The sequence below is a fragment of the Euprymna scolopes genome, chromosome 6 (genome assembly GCF_053919585.1).
Source record: "Euprymna scolopes isolate OS-2025 chromosome 6, ASM5391958v1, whole genome shotgun sequence".
Classification (NCBI taxonomy): Eukaryota; Metazoa; Mollusca; class Cephalopoda; order Sepiida; family Sepiolidae; genus Euprymna; species Euprymna scolopes.
The window spans coordinates 113,211,427-113,231,407 of record NC_136487.1 but is presented as its reverse complement, the minus strand read 5'-3'; the positions used below and the strand labels follow the sequence as shown (position 1 = coordinate 113,231,407).

At 36.3% G+C, this 19,981-nt stretch overlaps 1 protein-coding gene across 4 annotated transcripts in view; it reads right to left on the bottom strand.

Moving 5' to 3' along the window:
• Window positions 1–5,451, bottom strand: part of LOC145277881 (UDP-N-acetylglucosamine--dolichyl-phosphate N-acetylglucosaminephosphotransferase-like) — a 63,381-nt gene extending 57,930 nt beyond the window's left edge. Inside the window, exons 1-2 of one of the 4 annotated variants that reach the window (XM_080129870.1) lie at window positions 5,062–5,451; window positions 4,244–4,315 (exon numbers count right to left, since the gene is read on the bottom strand). In XM_080129870.1, coding sequence (XP_079985996.1) covers window positions 4,244–4,315; window positions 5,062–5,228 — 239 coding nt within the window. In that variant the 5' untranslated portion in view covers window positions 5,229–5,451. Of the gene's footprint in view, window positions 1–4,230; window positions 4,316–5,061 lie in introns of all 4 variants that reach the window. The other 3 variants (XM_080129872.1, XR_013868235.1, XM_080129871.1) reach the window with 3 other exon arrangements.
• Window positions 5,452–19,981: the final 14,530 nt, after the last annotated feature.

The following is a 19,981-nucleotide window of genomic DNA, read 5'->3' as shown; positions in this document are numbered from 1 at the left end:
AACTATCATATTGCTTGCCATGCAAAACTATCATATTGCTGGCCATGCCAAACTATCCTATTGCTGGCCATGCCAAACTATCATATTGCTGGCCATGCAAAACTATCATATTGCTGGCCATGCAAAACTATCATATTGTTGGCCATGCAAAACTATCATATTGTTGGCCATGCAAAACTATCATATTGCTGGCCATGCAAAACTATCATATTGCTGGCCGTGCAAAATTATCATATTGCTTGCCATGCCAGATTATCATATTGCTTGCCATGCCAAACTATCATATTGCTTGCCATGCCAAACTATCCTATTGCTGGCCATGCCAAACTATCATATTGCTGGCCATGCAAAACTATCATATTGTTGGCCATGCAAAACTATCATATTGTTGGCCATGCAAAACTATCATATTGCTGGCCATGCAAAACTATCATATTGCTGGCCGTGCAAAATTATCATATTGCTTGCCATGCCAGATTATCATATTGCTTGCCATGCCAAACTATCATATTGCTTGCCATGCCAAACTATCCTATTGCTTGCCATGCCAAACTATCATATTGCTTGCCATGCCAAACTATCATATTGCTGGCCATGCCAAACTATCATATTGCTGGCCATGCAAAACTATCATATTGCTGGCCGTGCAAAATTATCATATTGCTGGCCATGCCAGATTATCATATTGCTGGCCATGCCAAACTATCATATTGCTGGCCATGCAAAACTATCCTATTGCTGGCCGTGCAAAATTATCATATTGCTGGCCATGCCAGATTATCATATTGCTTGCCATGCCAAACTATCATATTGTTGGCCATGCAAAACTATCATATTGCTGGCCATGCAAAACTATCATATTGCTGGCCGTGCAAAATTATCATATTGCTTGCCATGCCAGATTATCATATTGCTTGCCATGCCAGATTATCATATTGCTGGCCATGCAAAACTATCATATTGCTTGCCATGCCAAACTATCATATTGCTTGCCATGCCAAACTATCATATTGCTTGCCATGCCAAACTATCATATTGCTTGCCATGCCAAACTATCATATTGCTTGCCATGCAAAACTATCATATTGCTGGCCATGCAAAACTATCATATTGCTGGTCATGCCAAACTATCATATTGCTGGCCATGCCAGATTATCATATTGCTTGCCATGCCAGATTATCATATTGCTTGCCATGCCAGATTATCATATTGCTTGCCATGCCAAACTATCATATTGCTGGCCATGCAAAACTATCATATTGCTGGCCATGCAAAACTATCATATTGCTGGCCGTGCAAAATTATCATATTGCTTGCCATGCCAGATTATCATATTGCTTGCCATGCCAGATTATCATATTGCTGGCCATGCAAAACTATCATATTGCTTGCCATGCCAAACTATCATATTGCTGGCCATGCAAAACTATCATATTGCTGGTCATGCCAAACTATCATATTGCTGGCCATGCCAGATTATCATATTGCTTGCCATGCAAAACTATCATATTGCTTGCCATGCCAAACTATCCTATTGCTGGCCATGCCAAACTATCATATTGCTTGCCATGTCAAACTATCATATTGCTGGCCATGCCAAACTATCATATTACTGGCCATGCCAAACTATCATATTGCTTGCCATGCCAGATTATCATATTGCTTGCCATGCCAAACTATCATATTGTTGGCCATGCCAAACTATCATATTGCTTGCCATGCAAAACTATCATATTGCTTGCCATTCCAAACTATCATATTGCTGGCCATGCCAAACTATCATATTGCTTGCCATTCCAAACTATCATATTGCTGGCCATGCCAAACTATCATATTGCTTGCCATTCCAAACTATCATATTGCTGGCCATGCCAAACTATCATATTGCTTGCCATGCAAAACTATCATATTGCTTGCCATTCCAAACTATCATATTGCTGGCCATGCCAAACTATCATATTGCTTGCCATGCAAAACTATCATATTGCTTGCCATGCCAAACTATCCTATTGCTGGCCATGCAAAACTATCATATTACTGGCCATGCCAAACTATCATATTGCTTGCCATGTCAAACTATCATATTGCTGGCCATGCAAAACTATCATATTACTGGCCATGTCAAACTATCATATTGCTTGCCATGCCAAACTATCATATTGCTGGCCATGCAAAACTATCATATTGCTGGCCATGTCAAACTATCATATTGCTTGCCATGTCAAACTATCATATTGCTGGCCATGCAAAACTATCATATTACTGGCCATGTCAAACTATCATATTGCTTGCCATGCCAAACTATCCTATTGCTGGCCATGCAAAACTATCATATTACTGGCCATGCCAAACTATCATATTGCTTGCCATGTCAAACTATCATATTGCTGGCCATGCAAAACTATCATATTACTGGCCATGTCAAACTATCATATTGCTTGCCATGCCAAACTATCATATTGCTGGCCATGCAAAACTATCATATTGCTTGCCATGCCAGATTATCATATTGCTTGCCATGCCAAACTATCATATTGCTGGCCATGCCAAACCATCATATTGCTGGCCATGCAAAACTATCATATTGTTGGCCATGCCAAACTATCATATTGTTGGCCATGCCAAACTATTATATTACTGGCCATGCAAAGCTATGGTATTGGTAGTCGTGCAAACATATTGTATCACTTGGAGTGCAAACCTATCATATTGTGTAAACAAATCGGTTTACTAACCAATCATTGATGGTAATTGTTTTTTGTTTTTTTTTCAATGTTTTATTATTCACACCAAACCAGGCATATTTTCACTGAAACAGAAGAGCTATTGTGGTAAAGGATCAGATTTAAAAGGAAGAGGTATCCTAAGTCGGGAGTTGTGGATTTAAATTTAAATTTTGGCATGTTTTTATTGTTGAGGATAATAGGGAACAGGCAGAGAATTCCAAAGGCGAATGATCCAAGAAAAGAAGCTATTTAATTAAAAAGTTTTGCAGCATCTGTGGACCTCTACAGTGAAGGGATGGTATTTTGCTGCTAGTTGGGTTAGTGTGGGAGAGTTGAAGGGCAGTAAATTTGTGAGAGCACATTTTATGAAACTACTTCTAAAACAAGCAAAGGCATGCAGCAATGCAACAGATTCTGGAGGTTCATGAACAGCATAGAACTTATTAGGTTAGAGACTATTTTGCACACTGTTCAAGAGAGGGAGACGAGTTGTTGGTGCACTAACCCAAACGTGGCAATGTATAATAGGCATAAAAAATACCAAGTGAAATTTAACAAAAGTGAAAATATTTTTTAAAACTAGAAATATTTAATTTGTATTTAGTCTAAAATGACTAATTTTACTAAAAGTTTACCATTGTCGGTGAAAACATTAAAATGGGATTCTATTCTTTCTGGGTAATTACACGTCAACATCGTGAAAATAACTGAAAAAGTTAAGAAAAAAAAAAGAAGAAGAATTTACAGTGAGGGATCACTTTACTTTTATATAAATATAACGTAAAACATTCACTCTATGCTTGACCACACAGCATAGAATCGAACGAGTAAATATTTTTGTATTTCCAAAATGGAGCTCGTTTTCAAAACGACCGCCATCTTGGAAATACAAAAAATAAAAATAGTTATTCGTTCTGTCCTACGCTATGTGATTACTAGGGCTAGGACAACAGCATATTCTTTTCATGGTTTTGACTCGAGTGTGCATCCGTTGATATCTTATATATATAGAATGATGTGGTTCTCGGTTGATCAACTGTGTCGAATATATACTCGAGAGTTAAAACAATGATAAGAATATTCTGTTGTCATAGCCCTAGTGATTACAAACTGGACGATTATTTAATATTAAATTTATATAGCAAAGTGGACCCCACTAAAAGTCTAAAATATTTTTATTTATTTATTTAATTTTATGGTATTTCGACGTTATTTACATATAATCTCACCCAAATAATATTTTTTGTTGGCAACGTGGGGGGGGGGCAAAGAGCGAAATTTGACAATATCCTGATATCAGTCACAATATTTTTTGTGTCGTATGATGAATATGTTCCTATTTACAATGCCTCCCCACGGGACAGAGTTAAACACCAGGGTCGTTTTTTAACGTGGAGAAAAGGAACAAAAATAAAAAATTATCTCAGTCGTGAAGGATTTCTGTCCCGAAGGCCAATTATGTTGCTTTGTCGTTATTAGTCTTATTTAAAGTGAGCAACTAACCATGAACACGTACATAATTTCACTGCCTTGCTGGCATTCTTCGGTATGCGGGTTACTTTTAAGTGGGCCATCCTCTCGGATCCAACTAAAAATGAAAATCAAAAGTACTTGTAAGAAATAGGCACCCAAAAATCAAAAGTACTTGTAAGAAATAGGCACCCAAAAGATTTCAATGCTGAAATAATAACGTTATTATTTAGAAACTCATTAATGACATGGGATGGGGGACGCCGGACGGCCTTTGTTAATTATTCTGTACTTTCACTTTACAATTTCGTTAACAAAAGATACTAAACTTGAAAATTTTATCTAAAAACTAGCACTCTCCAGAAGTACCTACTTTTTTGGTACTTATGTTCTTATACTACCGTGCTAAAATAATAACGTCATTATTTGGAAAAATCATTCTTAAGATGAGGAAGGGGAGGGAGTTTTGTAACTATTCTGTACTTTCACCTAACAATTTAAGGTACTTGTGCATTTTTGATACCGTCCTGAAATAATAACGCTATTATTTTGAAAGCCATTTATAATATGGGGAGGGTATTAAACTAAGTTTTAGAAACTAATTTAGTTTGTAAAATTTAAATAAAAGTGAAATATGAAAACCAAACCATATTAAAACGAAAACTCGACTGATAATGATACTTTATCATAAAAAAAGAATAAAATAATTTTTACATTTATTTATTTATTTTCGTGATTTAAAGTTTTATGACTTGATTTGAAATATTGGCGATATGGTAAAATAATTACGAGTAGAAAAACAGAAATGACTTTCTTTTTAACCGGCGATCGAAGATGCGTTTTATTTATTTATTTTTTACTCACATTTTCTTGCTGTTTTTCTTGCTCATGTCGATTCCGAATAAGTGTGATTTTATGAACATTTCCTTGCATTTCTGGATGAGTTTGTGCGACAAGAAAATCCCGATGGCTGAAAGACAGGCATTGACAACAAACGGGAAGATTGCCGGCATCGTGATGATCGCTTTCATATTCGACGATGCTGTCGTCGATAGGGCCGCTTAAGATGGACGACAAGAAACTACCAGCAAACGTGTGAGACGACTGTGTAGCAACGCATAATGTAAACACACTTTAGTTTAAAATATTACATTGAAATACATGCGACGTATCATTAAAGTGTTATCGGTGTTCAAATGTGTTAGTTTCGTTAAAAAGAGATTAGTTTCTGTTTTACGGTGCAAATGTAGTTATCTCCCTTGCCAACAAACGCTGCTGCGGCGATCGATCAAACTAAGAGACAACCTTGGCGCTTACGAGATTTTTCCGTGTGGCTCATGTCTCAGATGTGCGCCCTTCCAGGCATTATCTCCTATCTTTGATAAGCAAATTTTGTAATATAGACAATAAAACGAAAAAGAGGTCCAAAACAAATAAAAGGTTTGTTTTACAATTCGATTGTGGTAAAAAAAAAAAAAAAAATCAAACAAGTAAATGTTAAGACAAGATAAGTTACTCTTCTACCTATCTGGAAAAGTTTTTAGTGGTTGTGAACACTTTAAAATGTTTAATCAGTTCGAAAAACACAGTGTCTAGTGTTACATGAGAACAAGAAAAATGGCCGCGATTTGGCTCCTAAAACTTGGCTAAGTTTTGATAATGACTTAAAATTAAAATATTATACAAAATACTGTTATAAACTCACCCAATATATGTTACCGTGACATATATTGGGTAGGTTTCTAATAGTATTTTGTATAAATCACTTTCAAAAGATTTCGGCAAAAAAAAAAAAATAAATAAAATAAAAATAAAAAACGTCAATTTTTTTTTTAATGTAAAGTTTGTATTCTTTCTTTATTTTATTTTATTTATTTATGTATATATAATATATATGTATTATATATTTTTTGCGTCAAAAACTATTAAAACGCATTTCGTTCCTATATCCGGATTTCGCAATTTTAAATTTCCAGGTGACGTCAGCATCGGGCGGCCAAGTTGTCTATTCCACCTACAAAAGCCCGTATTACCCAACAATTTATAACTAATGATAATGCCAACGAAGTTTTAAAAACAAAGACAACATTGTCCGTTTGTTTTGGAAATATTTCATTTGTTATTTTTAAGTTTATTGAAATTAGAAATTGAAGTTCTTCTTCGTTATAATAGCGAAAATCAAAATATTGAAAAGCCAATGGTATTTACTTAATCGTCATGTCGAATTTAGTAACATATCCAAAAATTATGAAAAACGATAGGATAGAAAATTAATTATTAATAAAAATAGTTTTCGAAGAAATGTACTTTATTTATTTATTTTTTTTCATTTGATCGTGCATAGTAGCATAGGAGGTAATCAATTTCTGAAAATTTTCAAAAACTTAGGTTAATTCCGGAGAAATACGACACATACGTCACGTCACATGGCGAAATCGTTTTTTCGTTGAATCATAGAAATACTTGTTTTATGTAATATTCCGGTAATATTTAACTAATTGCGACATGACAATTAGATAGATAACGTTGATACTGACATAAAAAGTAAGTAGTTATCATTGTTTTTTTTTGTTTTGCTTTTTAATGAAAACTCAAGTTTTTCGCCTGTCTTTCGCTATAATAACGAAAAAGAACTGAAATTAGTTATTTTACTTGATAATTTACTATTTAGTGTTTTAACAAAATATTATTTCCACAGAAAAAAAGGAAAACAATTTTTAATTAGATATAGACACTTTCTTTTTAAATTATATTGTAGAAATTATAAAGCCAAATAACGATGTGTGTTTATTTGTGTGTGTGTGTGTGTGTGTTTTCTTATCCAAAATACATTATTTATCGTTAAAGAACAAATAGGTTTTCGACTTAAAACTAAACTAAAAGGTTGAGGGCTATCCAAGGGAGATAACTTTCAGTTCTCTATTAATCTATGTACGTAATCTTACACGTAATCGATCAACATCTTAAATGCAGTTCACAATAGTTAAGAGAATATATGCTCTAATAAACCCGGAACCGAAAATTAAAATACCCTTAATCACACACACACACACACACACACACACACACACACACACACACACACACACACACACACACACACACACACACGCACGCACGCGCACACACACACACACACACACACACACACACACACTACTAACTGGGTTACACACACACACACACACACACACACACACTACTAACTGGGTTGCCCAGTTTTTGTGGTGGTGGAGAAGGGGAGGAGCAATCTAACACTTCACGGTATAGTAAGGAATAAGGAACAACTTTTATGGGTATATTTATCAATGGTTTCTGGCCTCTTGCTCATCTAAAAAATAAATCAAATAGAAACTAATTAAACCCCCTTTTGGCCTAATATCTATATTCCAAATCTCATGAACAGTGCATCAAAGTATTATTTTAACTAGCAGGATCTATGGAAATTCCACAGCAGCATCTTTCATATTGCTGATGGGCATTCTGTGGACATTTAGTGTGAATGACGACCCCGTGATATTATTGTATCCCTTTTGTCAAAACTGTAAAGGTATTTATCTAAATAATCTGGTTAATGTAGTATCAGAATATATCTGGTTATTACGGTTTATCTCCAATATCCTTACAAAAGTATGTGAAATATTTCCATTGTATGGATGCCCGGCGCGAAGATTATCATTATACCATCTTTAGACAGAACAGGTACTGTCTTTTAATCCTAGCCAGAAGACCAAAACTTAGAAAAAAAAAGAAGAGAAAACACTGTAAAGTGTCCTCACTTCCAGATTTCATTTTTGTCCTCACTTCCAGATTTCATTTTTGTCCTCACTTCCAGATTTCATTTTTGTCCTCACTTCCAGATTTCATTTTTGTCCTCACTTCCAGATTTCATTTTTGTCCTCACTTCCAGATTTCATTTTTGTCCTCACTTCCAGATTTCATTTTTATCCTCACTTCCAGATTTCATTTTTGTCCTCACTTCCAGATTGCATTTTTTTTTTTCACCATTTGTGACAATCAGGCTTTAGTAGAGTGTATTCCAATTCCTGCTATAGCTGTTCATGTGAACCTTAAATCATAAAAATTGGTCATCTCACAAGATGTATAGCAATAGCATACTGAATTTTCAAGAGTCTACAACAATTTTAAATGCCTGTTCAAGTCTGGAAACTTATTGAAGGCACTTCATATATATTAGGTTGACAAGAAAGTTCTTGCAGAATTTTTAATTTTTGATTTCAAAATGTATTTTCAAATGTTTTTGCTATAACACCTTTACTTCATATATCACTAGCAGTTCAGCCCGGCTTTGCTCGGGCCTTAGGTACTGTTCATAACTTTATGTGCATATGTATATATATATATATATATATATATATATATATATATATATATATATATATATATTAAAAAGTTTGACTCATGTCCAGGTAACCTACATCTAAAATTTCTAGTGCTTAGACCCAAAAGTGGCGGAGGAGTTTGGTAGAGTTTGTAAAGGTCAACTCTTTCAACATTGATCTCTTGGCAGCAACATTTTCGCCACAAAACTGATTAAAAAGCTTGCTGCATATCTGAATACCCTTTATGTAAAATTTAAAATGTTTAAAATTCGCTGAATAGTTTGCTAGAGACCGCAAAGGTCAAATCTTTTTAACTTTGACCTTTTGGCAGCCAAATTTTCGGTTAGACCCCAATTAAAAAGCTTGCCCTATGTCTGAATACACTTTATGTAAAATTTCAAATGTTTAGACCAAAAATTGGCTGAGTAATTTGGTAGAGACTGCAGAGGTAAAAGCTTTTTTAAACTTTGACTCCAATTTTGACCCATTAACATTTATTGTTTTGGGCTCAAATCGAATTAAAACGTTTGATCCATGTCCAAGTAACCTACATCTAAAATTTCAAGTGTTTAGACCCAAAATTAGCGGAGGAGTTTGGTAGAGTTTTCAAAGGTTAAATTGTTAAACTTTGACCCTTTAACTGCCAAATTTCTGGCCGAAAACCGATTAAAAATTTTTTTCCCCAAATCTCAATACCCCTTATGTCAAATATTGAGTCTGTAAACTGAAAATTGATGGAGTAGTTTGGTAGGGAAATATACACACACACATTCAATTTCACTTGATATATAGATTTTAAAGAGTGTTTTTCGCTCTTTCTAATCGTTTAAATTACAATCGTTTTAAAACAAGTATGCCTTCTTTTCAGAACGTTGGATACAAGATAGAAAAAAAGCAAATTCACACAATTTTCTTATTTCAAATCAAGCTAGGCCAAAAAGCTGCTGAAACAGCTCGTGATATCAACTAATTTGACTCAGACAGAAATACAGTTCAGGTTGATTAATTTTAAATTTGGAAAGAAGTAAAGTGGGAGATTAGAATACAAAATTATAATTGTATGCAAACACATACACACATATATAAAATAATATAGAATAAAAAATAAAATAATGTGAAATAATATAGGAAAAATGAGATTAAAGGAAAAAAAAACTCATGCACAAGCAAATGGGATACATACACATGTAAATTTACAAAGACATAGATGGATATATAAATGCCCATATACATATGTATATGTATATGCATACACATACATATATACATATATTAGTTTACAGCAGCACCTTTACCAAAGAGTTAGGGCTCCTGTACTATCAGTCGGAAACAGCAGCCAGGAACTGTCAATCCGGTACCCTCAATCCATTAGGCAAATTCAGCCCAGTTCAACTGCACCGACATATATGGTACTGAAGCACCCCACTGTGTCCAGTTTAGGGGGATGGGATGTGGCGGGAGCGGGGAAAAGCAGCGTTCATTGCCCTAGTCAGGAAACAAGGTCAACCACTGGGTGATTCAGACGAGTCCCTATGATAGCATCTCTACGCCTGGCTAATAGGCAAAGAAGGAGTATGAAAGCCAGGCGATAGACAGAGCCTATCTCCTCCTTAAGCAGTTTAGGTTTGCCAACCGGTGATTTGTTTGAGTCACCAGCTCTAGGAAGGTTGTCGTCCAGGACTGAAGAGGCCTCCATCCCCTAGGTTTAGCTTCAGAGTTTTCCTTCTAGACGGATGACCTGGGAAGATCTGCGGGTCCATCAGCTCTGAGAGGGTTCGCCCTGCGCCTGGATCCTAATTCAGGTATTTCTGTGACCCTGCATGGGTAGTTAATAGTAATTTGTTATTTAGGTTAACATCTACTGAAAAATTTCACTCCTCAAGGTGGTTAACAAAGGACGTTACTATGCTTTCCATTTTTAATGGGAGAGGGGATAGGTAAAAATTCATGCAGTGGAAGCAATTAAATTTGCAACAGTATTGGTTTGAGAGAGACGAGTTAGTGTATGGGTAGATATAGTTTAGTAAGTTTAGGAATGTATGGGTAGATATAGTTTAGTAAGTTTAGGAATGTATGGGTAGATATAGTTTAGTAAGTTTAAGAATAAGATAAAGTGTTAAAGTATGATTTACTTTAAGTGCTTGAACAAATTTAAAAAATTATTCCTGTTTAGAAGGGATAGGAATATTTTTTGCAGAGAGTGAGATGTATTCCTTTTCGAACATATCTCGATAAGATGATAATGCTTAACTCAGAAGGAGCTTATTGTATATATTGCATCATTTTTTTTCAATTAAGCAAACATTGTTAGCCATAAGAGAATTCTACAGTTTAATTATATCTTTTTTATTAACATTTTTTATAATGATCTTTTTAGGTTAAATTCAAAATAATTGATGTACGTTCCGTGTGTATTCTCGATTCTTCGTAAAACCATCATTAGGCGAAAAAAGAAAATGAACAAAAAAGCTGGAGAAAAGATAGCAAAGTGAAGTCATTTAGACGCTAAGAGAACGTTTTCATATTTTTCCAGGAAGGACTTTAATAAAACTTAAATTTCACGATGCCAAAATTAGCCACATAGGATAAAATTGTATTACGTTTAGCATTTTAAAATGCTGTTACTGGTTGCATGCATTTCATACAGCTGTTGCATGATGGTTCCTTGTTTATTTTTTCTTAAATCGGATTTTTGTGAAACTAAGTTAAATTACCTACAGTATAGCTTAGTTAATAGAAAATATTTAAAACTAGCAGGGGGCTCTCAGCTTTGCTCGGTCATAAAATATGCTTAAATATTCATGTAGATTTCCTATTTATTATTACAAATCTAATTCTATATGGAATATTATATTATACTTAATACATAATACTAATTTCAAAAATTAAAAAAAAAAAATGACTTGGTTAGAATTATAACCAAAACATTTAGCACTCTAGCCGCGTTCCCTACTGTTTGAACTATCAACAGATAGAGAAGAAATATTTAAAATTAAACCGCTTCAAACTATGAATGAATTCGCACATGCGCAAAACTAATAGAAATATGTTGGCAAGTTGAAATGAACATATTTTTGTACGCGTTATTCATCCACCCAAACAAAGATTTTAATACTAATAAACGATCCTTGGTGTATGATAACTATTTCCTGTTAATTTCAGTGTTATGTGACCACTAGTTTAAGAGCTTCACACAGACGCACACACGCACATATATTTACTGTTTTATTTATATAGGTTATACTTTTAAAAAGCCGATTTACTATATTACATTTGAACGTGAATTGCGACAGTCAGAAGATAACTCACTTGTCTACTATAACAATTTAATGATATAAATTACTAGCTCTAGTTACGCAACATTGCCTGGGATTATTTACTTACAGTTTCCTTTGGCTCATTTAGCCATTTAACCTTTGTTTTAATTTGTAAATGAAGGATACTATTTAATGAAAAAACAACAAAAAAAAAAACAACAATAAACAAAAAAAAAGAAGAAAAACAAACACTGTTTTCCATTAAAATATAACCGACGTCTTACGGAATGTTATTTTTATTTATTTATTTATTGTGGCGAAAGGAAAAAAAAAGGTACCGTTTAAGGCTAGGTTATGGTTAGAAAAAAAAAAGAAGTAATATACGACGTATCGGGCGTATCTGCATCGCTTTTTGAAAACCAGACAAGATGAGACAACTGTGCCTCATAGAGCCATCTTCGCATATTAGTGGCGGCATCCGTGCAACAAAACGGTAGGAATTGAGGGTGAAGAAGCTACCATTAAAGTGGGTGAGGAGGTGTGGGTGAAGCCCCCAATGCAAAATGTACAACTCGCTGGGGGAGTGGGGTCGTAACAAGAACGCAGTCGAAGAACAACATGATGGTGAATGGCGTTCCCTGGCATATCCTAGACCTGCGTTGTGTGACCCTGTCTGTGTGCCGTGATGGCAGTGAAGAGGAGGAAGTCGAAATCCACCGAGAAACTAACGATCCACCCCAATTCGACTTAGCCCCACATTGCAGTTCGTTACAACTGGACGAGAATGTCTGTAGTGAACCTGAAAACGTCAACCCCCAAGAAGTTGTCCCCCAGAGGCCTCAACGTGAGAGGAGGAGGCCTACTTGGATGAAGGATTATGAAGTGTCATTGATCTCGAAGATCGGGGGGGGGGGGGCGTGTGGGGTATATGCGAAAGGGGGGAAAATGGTACTGTTTAAGGCTAGGTTATGGTTAGAAGCAAAAAATAAAATAAAATAAGTAATATACGACATACCGGGCGTATCTGCATCGCTGTTTGGGAAAGAAGAAGGAAAGGATGGCTAACTCATTTATATACCCGAAGGGCATCTTGTGAAGGCAGGGCATGATGGGAGAAGATATTTTTTTTATTGTCTCTTCTTTTTTTTTTTTTTTTTGATAGGAGGATATAAAAGCCGGGAAAAATTCCCTGCAAGGAACACAGAAAGAAAAGAGTCGTGAACATCTCTTGAAAAGTATTTCGTGTTGCTGACGTTCAGATTGTGCAGTGTGATATTGGTGGCGAGAGGCCAGGTGTGGTCGATTGGAAAAGAAGAGGGCACAAACGTGACTCACTCCTTCCTGAACCCAGAACCGAATCCTGATCGTAACCTCACAAGCTATTTCGGCGAGTCAAGTAGATTAACATGGATGACTGGAGACTGTACACTCAAATGTTGAGACCCTTCACTGGGGAGGGTGACCTAATTAAATGACTGGAAAAATTAAAGATGGTGGCAAGGTTGCAAAAAATCGAAGATGTGGTCACCCTGATGCTGCTATACTTAGAGGGAGAAGCCTCACAATTTACCAGCAGATGCGTGATGAAGATAAGGGAGACCATGCCTCAGTGGAGCAAAGACTGAAATTGGCTTTCGCTGAGAGTCCATTTGAAGCACTCGGCAAGCTTGCAAGTTTGAGGTGGACTGGTGAGTTTGTTGACGTCTTTGCTGCGGAGATCAGAAGACTGGCAGGATTGGCTGGTTACGTGGGGAGGAGTCTGGAGATGATGGTAAAGCTATACCTAGTGAATGGCTTCCCAGAAGAAATCTCCGCGAACATGCAGAGAATCACTGAGATCAATATGATGGAAGTGGACGATCTCTTGGTCCATGCCAGAGTCCTAGTCAAGAATGTCAAGGGCCCAATCGTGGCTGCAGCTGTGAGTGGAAATACGTGCATGAGGCCCCACTTGAATGACGAGAGACAGGCAGCGAGGCGACAGGAGGGGAGACCTACCATCAAGTGTTTCCGGTGCCAGGGTTCTCACCTGCTCAAGGACTGCAAAGAGCCAAAACCGATGGTCACCTGCTACCGATGTGGATGAGTGGGGCACATTAGCCACTATTGCGTCGCTTCGTGGGACCAGGGAAATGAGTGAAGGGGAGCCATTGCACCAGTGGTTCCCTCTTCTATGTGGAAATAGCGCATAACGAAACGTTGCCTCAGTTACTGGTAATAGTCAATAAGAAGAGAGCCATGGCCCTTGTTGACACAGGCTGCACCATGACGTTGGTAGCGAAGAATGTCGCTAGGTCATGGAGCGGAGCCAGGAGTATTAAGACCGTGGATGGCAAGAAGGTGAAATGCCTAGGAGAGACAACAGCGGAAGTACTGGTGCAAGGTGTGTCCATTGGACTGCGAGCTCTGGTGTTGGATCGTCTGGTCGGTGATGTTGATGTGGTTTTAAGTGTAAATGCGATCAACCAACTGGAGGGCGCAACATTGAGAGGGAGCCAAGTAACTTTTGAATGCCTCGGTGCAGTGGGGATGGCAGGAATGGAAGGTGATAGAAACATCAGAATGCAAAAACAAGAGGCTTTCTGCATCGAAGACGAGGATTTCCTAGCGACGTTCGATGGCGAGAGGTGGAATGGAAATGGATCTCCAGGCCTCCGGAACTACGAAACAAAGTAAGCTACTACGAGAAAATACTGTGAGGAGAAATAAGAAAAGGATTCGAGGAAGAACGATTTTTAATATTATTATGTAGTAATTTGTCAACGATATTTTCCGATTGCCAGAGAAACCGAGAGGGAAAGTAACAGAGAGAAAGAGTGTGGGTGATAAAAGAAAGAAAGAAAGAATAAGAAAGAGAGAGAGAGAGAGAGAGAGAGAGAGTAGATGAGATATGAGAAGAAGAGAAGAGAGAGGGACGGGAAAGGGGAGAGAATGTACATGGAGAGTGTGAATAAAGATAGCTATAGAACTAGCGAGAGAAGAAGAGATAGATAGAGAGAGGGAGAAAGAGAGAGAGAGAGAGAGGGGGGGACGAAGGATTATGAGAGGAAAGGAGAGAGAATATAAATAGCGAGAAAATAAGAGAGAGAGAGAGAGAGAGAGAGAGAGAGAGAGAGAGAGAGAGAGAGAGAGAGAATTTGTTACCGATATTTTCGGACAACGTCGGATAGCCATGCTAAAATCTAATAAATCAACGTTTACGAAATAATTTCTCACCACTAAATTTACAGTCTTCATATCGCATTTATTCTGAAAGCATGAAAACAAACTTTACAAATACCACTGGGCGAAATTAAGAGAATCATTGTTTTAAGTCGTCGTACAATCGTACATCGCTTTTCGTTTTGTTTCTTTTATTATTGTTGTTTGTTTGTTCAACGAGATTTCATTGACTCTCGTTACTTTGCATTAATCTCCATAGTTAACCACATGAACCGCTTTTTTGTTTTTGTTATTTTCAACGTTTCCTTCTTCGTTAATCTTCGTTCCCACTTCATTTATATCTTTTTCCTCTTTTTGTTTTTCGTTACCCCACTCCCCTCCGCCCCGTATCTCGTTCAGCATCCATTGTGAATATTGTCCATTTTATCAGCTACATCCCAAATGAAATTAATAGCATCCGTCAAGCCGCGACATCAAAACCCGCCCTGCTCTCCCGTCACACCTGTGAGCCGCTGTTTTCGCAGAAACCACAGAGCTGTCGAGTGGAATAAACTCAAAAGGCGGAGGGGCTCAAAGGAGGGTGTAAATTGAGCCGTAAGTTAACGCCTTGTAAAGTGTTACCCCGAAGAGGGTCCGCGTGTTTATCCAATACACAACGACAACTACGACGACTGGAAACACTTGCGCGCAGGTTATCCTCCTCCCCTTCCCTTCCATTTTCCTCTCCGTCTTTTTCTCTGTTCCCTTTCTCTCCTTTATCGCCGTTCAAGCTTTATCTACATCCAAACTCCGCTTGGTCGCTTCCGATAATGGACCCTGTAACTGACAAACGGTGTTTTTTTCTTCTTAAACCTTTTATTTTATTTTTATTTTATTTTATCACCAATAATCACATCAGTCATAAATGGAAAGAAAACTGAACAAGAAGCTCTTCCCAGCAAAAAGAACAGCACATAAAAAGCCCCTCCCCCTTAAGCTCCACCAAAAAAGAAAAAACGGAGAAAGAAAAGCCTCCCCCACCACCACCACAAAAAAAAAAAAGAAAAAAAAAGGATAGTCTTAATTTTTTCTGACGGATTCTTTAAATACTTATTGATGTTATGCGTTCTGTTTTTATAGATGATTTTCTTTTTATCAAAATCGTTTAGAACTTACCATTCCAGATATGTCTTATATATTTAGCTTAAAGCGTCATCTCTATCATTGGGTTAAATAGTTTAGCTTAAAGCGTCATCTCTATTATTGGATTAAATAGTTTAGCTTAAAGCGTCATCTCTATCATTGGGTTAAATAGTTTAGCTTAAAGCGTTATCTCTATCATTGGGTTGAATAGTACGGTAGACTAGACACCTTTAATTTATACCTCATCTACTAGGATGCCACAAAAGTAATGCTGCTAATGGGTATTTGTATAAACGCCTCGTCACTAACGGAAAAATAGTTTTTGAATATATATATATATATATATATATATATATATATATATATATATATATATATATATATATATATATATATATATATATATATATATATATATATATATATATATAGTGGTCCATAAGTCACTTTACAGTTTCAAAATGAAACAACTTTTTCTTAAATGACTGTATTTAATTACCCAGTTTACAGCGTGGAAATTTATTCTGACTTAATTACGAAAGATATTGTTTCATAAGTAGCCTCCATTCTCGGCTTCGCAAAGTCGAGCTATTCTCCATGACAGTTCTTAGCATCGGACGTTATAGGGAAAAAATTTCCTGTCGTATGTTTATCTTAAATTCTTGGATGGTTCAAGGCTTATTTGCATACACTTTATCTTTAAGATATCCCCAAAGCCAAAAGCCTGGTGTTGTCAAGTCAGGGAAACGTTGAGATAATCCAGAATCGGAATTTCGAGAGATTTTTCGATCCCGAAACATCACAGTTAACAACTGCGTTGTGGCTCTAACTATATGTGCAGTTTCTCCGTCTTATTGCCACCAAACTTCCCTAGCATATCTCTATATCTCTCATCAGTTAAGGTCACATCATTTTTATTCGCATCTTCAAACAAAAAGTGTCCAATAACTCTTTCTGAGGTTACTCAACACCATACCGTGACTTTAAATGGGTGCATTGACTCCGGAAATGGAACCTACCTACCAACGGATGTTCTTTGTAAGACATCTAGGTTTTCTATAACTGATCATTTGCTTAAAACCAGACATGTGCTACCAATTTCAGCATTGACTCATTTCCCATATTGAGTCGTGCTCATTTAAACTTTCATTTGAAGGTCTTGTGGACTATTCATGTTCGTTTAAAGAGATCTTCTGTTTGTAAACAGAAGGAATGTCTTTTGAATTTGAACGTGATTAGTTGCTAAGATATTCTAATATTGTATATAGATCATAACACAGCTTTGTTTTAACCACAGTGGAATCTCTAGATACGAAAGACACTGCTCACGATGTTATGTAGCGGGTACATATTGAGAGACATATTTAACGGGGGACTCAGAACAGGGATAATGACGATGATGACAATACTGAGGGAGAGACATTTATAGTCTTGGTACATCATGACGACTGTGATGATAGTTCTTTCATCATATTATTAACACAGAGCTGAGACATTTATACAACAGTTCTTGTTAACACAAAGGAGGGGAGATACTTCACTTATGATGGAGGAGAGGGCAGACAATTAATACTTGAAGGGGGTTATACAAAGTTCGTTAAAGATTATGATAGACAAAACACATTTACCTTTTCAGTCAGTGAAATGACGACATGAAGACAAACAGTTACAAAATATTAGATGATTTCTTTATTCCTCAACCAGCCGATTGATGATGTCAGGATATTCAAGCCTTTTCGACTACATGGTCTCTTTTCTACCCTTCGCCTCTAATGTCATCAGCTCTCACTAAGTCGCTGTCCGACTCTCGTCTGTGACTGTGATTCTCTGATTCTCCTCTCACTCTAACTTCGAACCCCATCTCAATATATTGAAATCTCCTCTGTTTATGACGTCAGACTGTGGCTTTTTCACATGAATAAATTTCATGTGGATTTTACATATGTCTGTCCAAACACATTTTTGGCAAACAAAGAATTCCCAATTTTAATTCTTCAATATCTAACCTATTTATCATTATTTATAAACTCGCATTGCCCATTCTTTTAACTGTCATATTTAATATCCAGTTATTTCTAAAAGAATGGAAATCGTTCCTTTTCTGACAAAAATAATATTTAATTATTTCTAAAAGAATTAACAATCGACTGAATTCCTAGATTTCAATTATCCATTATCTTTAACACTTGCCTACAGGGTTCGATTCTAACCTTTTCCTAATATCATTTTCACTTATCTAGTCTGCCTTCTTACTTAAATGAGAAGGGGAGAGCCCTTCTTATTTAACAACAAATTTTTCAGCTTACGAAACGTGATGTGATTTTTTGTTCCTACATACGAAAAAACTTTCATGGCATGAACGCTATGAGTGATAGTAAGATCCTGCTCTCTTGTGGGCCACAATTATCGCTATTTTTCAGATACCTAATTCTTTGAAAATCTTTTTAAAATCGGGGTTTTATTCGATTAAAAAATATTATTTTAGTAATTTTGGGGGGAATATTTTTATTGATTTTTATCTGAAAACATTTTTTCTTGGACTTGAATTGATTTTTTTCTACTTACTCTCCCATAAATTAAAAACATATTTTTAAAAATTGAAAAATTTAATGTATGCTTACAATTTTTATTATTACATTTGAAACATAGATTGAAGAAAGATTTTCTGCTTTAATTTTTACCGTACACCCTCTGAAATCTTCCGCATCTTCAGTTCCTCACAAATAACTGTGTGCAAAGTTCCTGCACTGATATCAAGCTGTGCACTTAATGTCTCTATAAACACACGACGGTCCTTATAAATGAAATTCTTTATTTGGCCAATCAACTCTGGTGTTCTGATTCCTTACTCCTTTCACACCTCTTATCATCCCTCATAGGCTCCTAACCTTCCTTGAACCTCTTATGCCACTAAAAAACTGATGCTCGATTCATGCAAGATGGTTCACAAGCAATCTGCAGTATTCTATATGTTTCTGTGGAATTTTTTCTCAGGTTAAAACAGAATTTTATATATTATATTTAATAAGTTTCCATACTTTTTTCGTATATGCAATTTTATTGATAGTGCACACATGAAACTCTAGTCCCCTTCGAAGTAATCTCCTTCGGATGCAATGCACTTGTACCGTTCCAACAACTTCTGGAAGCCCCCATGGAAGTTCTTTTGTGGGAATGTGTCAATGACCCTCGTCACAGCCAATTTCATCCCCTCAATCGTCTCATAACAACAGCCTCTTAGGTTTTCCCTGAACTAAAAGAATAACCAAAAGTCACAAGGTCTGAACTACAGAGAGGGTAGGTGTCTTGATGCCCATCTTAGTCAAATAGTCTGTGACAATTATGGAGTTGTGGACTGGTGCATTCGTGCAAATTTTTCGCATCTTCAGTTCCTCGCAAATAATTGTTTGTAACATTTCCCACACATCAATCTGCACACTTATACTCTCTATAAACACACAACGATTCTTATCCATAAAATTATTTGACCAATCAACTCTGGTATTTTGACGTCCTTACGCCTCCAATATCTCACATTGTCTCTCACAGACTCTCTGCTTTCCTTAAATCTCTTCACTCTAAAACTGATGCTCGATTCATGCAAAATGGCCCAAAAGCGTTTCTGTGGAATTTTTTCCAAGTTTAACACAGAATTTTATTGCATATCGTTCTTCTAAAATATCCTCACATCCAAATTGCATTTTTGAAATTCACAAGCTGTGACAATCAGGCTTTAGTAGGATATATTCCAATTCCTGCAGTAGCTGTTCATTTGAACCTGAAACCATAAAAATTGGTCAGTTATCACTTAAGGTGTATAGCAATAGCATACTTAATTTTCAAGAGTCTACGACAATTTTAAATGCCTGTATAAAAAAAAATCTGGAAACTTATTGCAGG